Source organism: Pinus tabuliformis, chromosome 3_2 (assembly GCF_031772625.1).
Source record: "Pinus tabuliformis cultivar Carrire ecotype Pingquan chromosome 3_2, CPIR1, whole genome shotgun sequence".
Lineage (NCBI taxonomy): Eukaryota > Viridiplantae > Streptophyta > Pinopsida > Pinales > Pinaceae > Pinus > Pinus tabuliformis.
The window spans coordinates 810,264,126-810,272,679 of record NC_142302.1 but is presented as its reverse complement, the minus strand read 5'-3'; the positions used below and the strand labels follow the sequence as shown (position 1 = coordinate 810,272,679).

At 39.9% G+C, this 8,554-nt stretch overlaps 1 protein-coding gene across 1 annotated transcript; it reads right to left on the bottom strand.

Annotated features, from left to right (window-relative positions):
• Positions 1 to 223: 223 nt before the first annotated feature.
• LOC149183083 (uncharacterized) lies at positions 224 to 694 on the bottom strand. Its single transcript, XM_089414819.1, has 2 exons — positions 530 to 694; positions 224 to 373 (listed from the first exon to the last, which is right to left on the bottom strand). The coding sequence occupies exons 1-2, from the start codon at positions 692 to 694 to the stop codon at positions 224 to 226; spliced, it is 315 nt and encodes a 104-aa protein (XP_089270945.1).
• Positions 695 to 8,554: the final 7,860 nt, after the last annotated feature.

Genomic DNA, 8,554 nt, shown 5'->3' with positions numbered 1-8,554 from the left:
AGAACCGTAATCTGGGCATAGCTTTTGATGAACTTCCGATAGTAGCCCATGTGTCCTAACGTAGCGGTAGCTACTTTACAGTGCGCATCGCTTACAGATTCAATATGATAGTGATCTTTGCTGGATCCACCATTAGTCCTTGCTTATAAACCACATGGCCCAGCAAGTTCCCAAAAGGGACGAGAAAAGTACACTTCTTTAAGTTGAGCGCAATCTAGTGTTGTCAGCAGGTATCCAGCATTAATCGTAAGCTCACGACATGATTCTTAGCCAATCCAAAGATGATCCAATCATCCAAGTAGACTTCTAAGAACTTGTGGATAAACTCCTTAAATGCGGCTACCACAATACAGGAAAATATCGCGGGCGCATTCTTCAGTCCAAAGGGCATTATTGTATACTGAAAGCAACCCCATTCGGTAATGAATGTTGTCTTGCTCTGATCCTTGTGCACAATCTTGATCTGATGGTACCTGGACAACCCATCTGTGAAGGAGTATGCTTCCTGCCCGCCCACATTTTCTAGTACCTCATCTGTAAAGGGTGTTGGGAACGGATCTTTAACACAAGCATCATTGAGCTTTCGCAGATCCACACAATTGCAGATCTCCCCCTTCTGTTTCTTCTCTTGTACGACCATAGGGCATACTGAATCAGACTCCTCAACCATTGCAATAATTCCTGCTGCCAACATCTTATCCAATTCTTCACAGACTTTTTCTTTGTATTTTGGATTCAATCGATAGGGTCATTGCTTCATTGGATTCGAATCTCGCTTCAAAGTTATCTTCATCATGCACTTGTAGCATCGCCAATTATCGATGGTCCCTACATGGGTTTCCCACCATCTCGCCGGTATTGCGCGCAATGCCCATATTATTGCATCAAACCGTTGGTACTCTAGTATCACACTTTCGAACTTATCCAGGAAGTCCTCTACTACTGTTAGCCCATCATACATCAGTAGTTTGTGATTATGAACTTTAACGCAATACAGGGATTTTGTCATCATATTATAGTGCAATGTGGTTGCTTCATTCCCTGTTGCTCCATTGCTCATCCTTCTCATCGGAATCACTGTCGTAACCTTGCAAGAATCTCCGCTCCTCTATTGCAGCAAGTTTGTAGATATTGTCTAGTGCATCGCCCCTCTCTTCGCTACGTGCTGGTTTTGTGTAGTGTGGTCAGTTTGTTGGATCCAGTGGAATGATGACCCGGAGCAACTTTTTCTTAAATATCATCTTCCTCTATTTGAGGTTAATAACCCCATTCATATCAATGGCCCAGTCTATCCCTACCAACGTAGGATACGGAATATGTTCGTCCATGATTTCAATAACTTCAAAATTCGTCTAGGTACTTACACCATCAATGTCTATTGTAATACCTTGTAGGCTTCCAATGGGTAATATCTTTTTTTGGTTGGCCAGCCACAATTGGATAGGAGACCATTGTAGTGTAGGCTTACCCATGCGTTCCCAATTCCATTTAGGCAATATGTTTGCATTAGAACCTAGGTCCAAAATGACCCGATCCATCTCGTAGTCGCCAATCTGCACTATTAGCCGCATTTCCCAACTCGTCTGCAATGCATGTCCTCCTATTTTCCAGACTGTGTGTCGTTCACCCCACCCTGCGCATCTATTAATCACTTCCTGTAACCCTCTAACCGCCCGATTGTGGCGAAGCAGTTTTAGGCATGTGTCTAAGAAGGTAGTCATCATCAAGGGATCCCGAGCTGGCTCAGGTGGATCCCTACTTCCTCGAGTAGAGACATCCGTGAAGGTTTCCTTATCTTCCATATTAGTCTTCCCATTGAACTTTTCTGTGGTTGCGTCACGTCGCAATATCCTGTTGACCGAGGGTTCATAGTCGCGGGGTTTGTATCTCATCATATACACATTTTACGTTGTTGTAGGAGGCACTATCTTCTTTTTGCGAAATTGTGCTATCAGCATGGGGCAATCTAGCAGCTCATGATCGAATTTCTCACAATACGAACATGATATTCGAGTTGGATTGGTACAAGCTTCCGCATAATGCCTCGGTCCTCCATAGTTGTAACATATTAGCTGCCCGCGACCGCTTCCTAGTCCCATTTTGCCCCATCCTAGGAACCCACTGAGCCCAAATGTCGCGGCTAGACCCTGACCTCGCCCCTTAGTCTGCATTCTGTAGGCAGGTGCTTGGTCCATCAACCTTCGATAACTAAGGCAATCCCTTTCTTCATGACCCACCAATCTACAAAAGTTGTAAAAGAGCTACTGGGGGGTCTGGTTGTATTTTGGTAATAGATGAAAATTATCTGTGTTGTGCTTTCCTCCTACCTGACAGATTGCACACCAGAGCAGGGCGATCGAGCTCGGCCCTATCTGTGCCTCTATTCGCAATGGTGTCGGCCCCCCTGTGACCACAAAATTCACCGAGACTGGACAATGATCCTTATTGTGTCCCTGGCTTCTGCACCTTATGCACCATACTTCCTCCGGATTTCTGAATGTAGCGTCTGGTCATGTTTTAACTTTTGTATCTCCAAACACAAATTTTGGACCTGCGCTTGGATTTGCTAAACTCCAACCCTGGGTCCTGTACGGGGTTTCGTACAGTTGCATTACTGCTTCCAGCACTTCCGCTTGGGTTGAGATCTTTCGTTGTGACAAAGCTGGCTTTAGATATGGCGTTAATGATGCAATGAACCAAGCGCAGTGTTGTGCATCCGTTAGGGTCATGTTGGCCTCGCGAATGGTGCTTTTCAACCTCTAATGCAGATCCCACAGGGTCTCGCCAGGTATCATTGTGATCTCTTCGAATCCTACGACTGACTGCACTTTTGTTTTTGGCAGCTAAACTGCTTTTTCAATTCAATATGGATATCCGCTATCCCTGCCATTGGGTTGATGCTTGAATACTTCATGTACCCTGTTAGCGCTCGGTCCTTCAGTGAACTGACTAAGATGCCTTTCTTTACGTTATCATCTGCGACTTGCTATGCATTCCATACTGATGTTAGCACAAACCAAAATTCTTCCTGGTCTTCGCCTCCAACTGCCTTAAATACGGGTAACTGAATTGTGCTCGCCATCACTACACTTGATATATTACCCTTGAATTTTCAATGTTCTTTCTCTATAGTGTCCCCGCATTCCACACCTAAACACCCCTTATGTAGATCTTGGTCCCAACAACAAAACCATTTGTTGGCTTGTTTGGTCCTGACCCAGGTTTGGAAGAGTTATTTAGCCAAGCAAATCTCGTAGCTACTAGCCCTTTCGGCAATAGCCCGCGAAGCGCGGACTAAGCTCTCACCTGAGGTAGTAGGGGAGGGTGTTGGAACTAGGTTTCTACACCCTAGGGATGTCTAGATGTGTACTGGAGGGTTTGCACACTGGTCTATAGCTCCGCGCTACTCGGTCTATGCACTGATCCAGAATGGTTATATCTTTCTTACTAGTGCGTTATTCTACTTGATTATGATTCAAAATTATTCAACAAGGCCTTTAAGCAAACATTTAATCAACATACTGATTCGTGCATTTAAAAGGAACCCAGATTTGTATACATTCATCACATTCGCATTGACCAGATATAGAAAAGTAAACCATAAAGACAGATACGCGATAACACAAAATTACAGAAACAAACTTATCTTTATTATTCCTCTTCACCAATACATCCAGACCTACCTTGCGCACTCAGCTGTAGGGGTCCGCACACATAGCTACAGGCATTCCAGGCCTCTATGCACACAGCTACAGAGCCTCTACCTACTACCCAACCCTCGACTCAGACTTACGGATGCTTCTAGACTCTCTTCTTCAAGAACCCATTACATTTCATACTCCAAAAGAACTGACTTTCCCTCATAGAACCGCGCTCTATTTATATCCTTCCCTAGCTTGCGATCCCTGTGCAGGTAGACTCTATTTACATTACTTTTTATTATTTTCGGGTGGACTACCCTTTGACTCAATATATTATACTTCGCGCTCCGCATATTTCAAAATTTTTACACTGTTTAATCCTACTTCTTGGGTTTTCTGCCCCAAAACCCTTACGCGGGACCTCCACTACACAACAACCGGATGTGGTAAAAAATACACGTAGGTTATTTAAACAACTAACCATGAACAAAAGTTCAATTAATTGAGAACAAATGAATTCCATTTGGCTGATTTGTCACACAAGGGGTTTCTCTTTCATCAAAATCAACCAAAATTTGCACCTTAATATTGGCCCTAACAACTAATTCGCACCTCTAGGAGAATTAAATCCACGGGATAGCCTGGCATGGGAACATCATCATTCCTATACCACAACCCCATTGGTCTATCTCAACTAGTGCTATCACGAGCACCTACATCATCCCTACTAATAAACAAATGAGATCAACAACAAAAAGAGGTTCCAACAAAAATAAAATAAACCCTATTTCCTCTTTCTTCCCGGTTGCATATTTCCCTTCACTACCACTAAGCCTCCATTTTCTTGATTTCAATGTAAATTCCAAATGCAACTGGATAAGCATAGCTAAATAAACCAGATCTTAAACAAATCGAGAATAAAATGTTTGCATCCAACAAAAGCTCACAAAGACAACAAGCCTACAAAACCTTAACAAAGCTGCCAAAACTTCAACTGAAGCCAAATCAAAGGCATTCATAATGCTCTACATGATATAAACATTATTCTCCAAAATTACCACCAAAATCCTAAACCCTCACTAAAAAACCTAGATCTTGTAAAATTGCATTCACAACTAGCTGGACAAAATCATGTCAACCATGAAAAAAAATAAACTTTCGCAATACAAGCATAAATTCTTTAAAATTTCTTCTTTTAACAACTTCCAATAGCATTATAGAATCAAGCTCCGACAAGGAAGTGGATGATAATTGTGATTCGAAGAATTCTTACATTGAACTCAAGTAACAGGATTCGATCCCTCCGAAGTGTTCTCACTATTGGAGTGTAGTAATGGGATTCGATCCCTCCAAAGTGTGCTCGCTATTGGAGTGTGCAGAATACTCCAGAAGAAAGAGATTGTTATTGAAACTAAAAAGATAAGGTAGTATGGTAGGCATAAGACTCCATCGGTGGAATGTGGCTCTATCTAGAACCTACGCTAAATCTTACACTAATGTAAGTCTTTAACCATAAAATTCATTGATGTTATGTTAAATGTGTTCTCATCGGTATGAGTGTCTTTTACATTTACTGCTTTTCTTTACAGTTTGAGTACTTATTATTTCTGATATTTTTTTGTTTGCGTGTTGTTTCTGGTTGTTGGTGGAGTTTAGTAATACGAATTTTTTAACTTTAAGTTAATAAAAGTTTTATTTTAATGCAAGAATTAGTTTGATATAAATATTTAATTTATAATGCTAGTAATTTTATAAAGTTAAAATTATTTTTCTCAAATTTCAAAGTGAATGGTAAAAATACATAGTCTTAAGGGTCATCCTAGTTAGTTGAGTTCCCATTGTTAAAACACCTTTTCTGTTAAAAGGTCACATGTTTAATTATCTTGATGTTATTGGGGTTAGAATTCATTGTCGAGCTCATAGGTTGTGATCCCTTCCAGTAGATTTGCCTCATAAAAATTGATACATATTTTATATGAATTTATATGTTTTATAATGTTAGATAATATAATTATGTTGGAGTGGAATAACATGACGAATTTTCCATGTTTTCTTGATGGTTTCAATGAACTCGTGCTTTTTCTACAAATGATAAATGGATCAAGGATTCAAACTTGGATGCCACAATTAACCCTAAGATCAAATCAGCTCAATCAATAAATCAAGTTGTCATATCTAGCCATGATACTAAGGATTGATATATCAACTCAAATAATCAAAGTATCAGCCACATTAGGGATTCAGGGCACTACGCTAGGATTTTGGATAACAGATCCTACTTTATTTTATCAACTTGATATCGCTAGTGGTTTTTCCAACTCGAGAAGGAGTCAAAAACTTAGACTTGGAGTAAATTTTAATAAATCTCAATGCCATTTATGTGGGTAGTTTAGTATTTAGCAGTATTTTGTTTTGTTCGAAGTGAAACTCGACGATTTTTACGGATGAACAAGGGAATTTTATTTTAGTGCTTCATCAAGGTTCGTGCCTTATTTTCATTGAGGATATTTAGTGAGTGGCCTCATCCTAAAATGGACAAAAAATCAATAGTAAATGTTAAAAATCGGAAGGAAATCTCATATTTTGTGGAAACAAATCATTTGGGCCAAGTCAAAATTTCCTCAACAAACAAAATAGGGAAGTGGATTTGGGTAAATGCAAAACAATAGTGGGGCATTATAAAGCACAGATTGTGCCACATTCAATGGGAACAAGGAAGAAGAAAAATGTCCTATAGAAACTAATAGACATATAATAACAGTAAACAAAATCTTTAAAATTCCACTTTCATCCATGGAACAATGCCTCCCTCAAGATAACATCAAACAACTTTGAAAAACCTACAAAGTAGAAGAATAATTTTGAAGAGAAAAGTCTCCCTTCCTCCATGATGGCACAAATGTTTAGGATATAGTTGATGGTTTGATATTGAAGTCAAAATCCTTCCTTAACCCTTGAGCCCAAGCGGTCTCTCCTCCAGTATCTCTAATAATATCCTATCAAGAGTCATAGCATTTAGCTTACAAAGTATGACCCACCATGATCATATTAATAAATCACAACCAATAATCTAATGTGATAATGTATTCATAATTTCCTTGAAAAAAAATTAACTTCTCGTTTTCCGCTTTTCCGTAGTGAAAGTAGATTTCCTGATTGTCTCCATCATATTATGTCGCAACACTAGCTAACCAACTCGACAACCTATTCATGATAAAATGTCATTGATGACGGTGTTAAAAGGCGCAAATGCATTTAAAAGTTCCCCCTTGTTGTGTATATCTCTCGCCAAGGAAGAGGAGTCTAATATGCTATTTCGCGGCAAAGAACAATTGTCATTGTCCTTTCCAGCTACTAGAACAAACCTCACAACCTTTAGCATCTTCACCACGTCCAAACCTACAACTGAATCGACCTCCTTTGATCACATTGCATTGGATAACTCCTCCTCATGCCACCATTTTGATAAACTATCAAAGCCTACAAACCCTTGACCCTCGCAAAAAAACCTTTGCAAATTCCTCTCCATTCACATCTGATTTCAAACGTTGCAAAAAAGTACTAACTAGTGTATAATCTTCTCCATCATGTGGTTCATTGAAATCGTAACATCCTTTCAAGTGGTGAGATAAACAACCAACAGCGTGTTCACGATTTACAATACCCTTTTCTTTCTATTACAAAATAGTCAATACTACTTCATGCCTATTTTAGTAGATATCCCTAGTTTTACCAAATACTTATTTTAATACCTTTGTTAGAGCCTAGATTTGCCTTAGGATGAAAAGGCAAGGTTCTAGGTCCACATCAAACCATGCTGAGCCTCGTCGCTAGCCCGTACAAGAGAGGGCTCTCTCTGGGTCAATCTCAGTGAAAGATAATCGATGGGGCTTGAGATGACTGATTTAACAACTGATCTTAGGCTAGGTATGAAAGTGCAAAGTTTTGTTTTGAGTTTTTGGGGGTTTTGATGGAAAAAAGGGACAGGAAAAGTTTGGGTCTGGGGATGAGGCCTAGTTTTTGCAGAGTTCTGATTGGGGCAACGAAGGCAATCATTTTGATGCTTTGGATTGAATGAATGGATGGATCAAAGTAGTAAGGAGCTAAGGAGGGAAAGAGGGTCTCCAGATTCCTCCTCAAACAGATAAAAACATGTAGAATTAAACCAAATTTCAAGGCAGAGCATAGCAGTCCAATGAATTCTACCTTAATCACTCATTTTTTTAATTGCAGAATACAAGAGAAGGGAAAATGCTACACATAAACATTAGTGAACTTACAAATACATAGAGAAACACACCATCAAAACATAGAGCCACATGGATCCCAACAAGTGCTGCAAAACCCTAGTCCTTCCTTTGCCAAAATTGCAGAAATGAAATGTACAATAGAGTGCCAAGCAATCCCAAGTGTCCAACCGTGAAAATGACTTAGAAATTACATAATATAGACAAGCCAAACCTATTCCCTTCCCTCTATGGGTCGAGCTCATCATTCTAGGAGCTGGTTGAACTAATTCTAAACAAGGAACTGAAATCTAGGTAGTCAAACAACTTACCCCTATATTGAGTATCCCGGTGGCCTGAGAGATGGTTTCTGGTGTCAAGGTGAATTTTACTCCAGCAAGAGTAACATGAGTATCATGCAAATAAAACAAACAACCGAACTAACTCCTGATGATGATGGATCTGAGCAATCATCTCACAATACTGAAAGCATGACAGTTGCTGAAAACATGTCATTGCAATTGGGCAGATCTGCAATTGAGTTAAGGAAGTACGCTCTTCTCTGACATGTCTGCCACCATTTCGAGGCCTTCTCGGCACATTAAGATCAGTGGTTGAGTCACTGTTTTTCTCATATCCTTTCTCATATGATGAATCTGTCTCTGTCATGGTGCTGCAATGTGTATG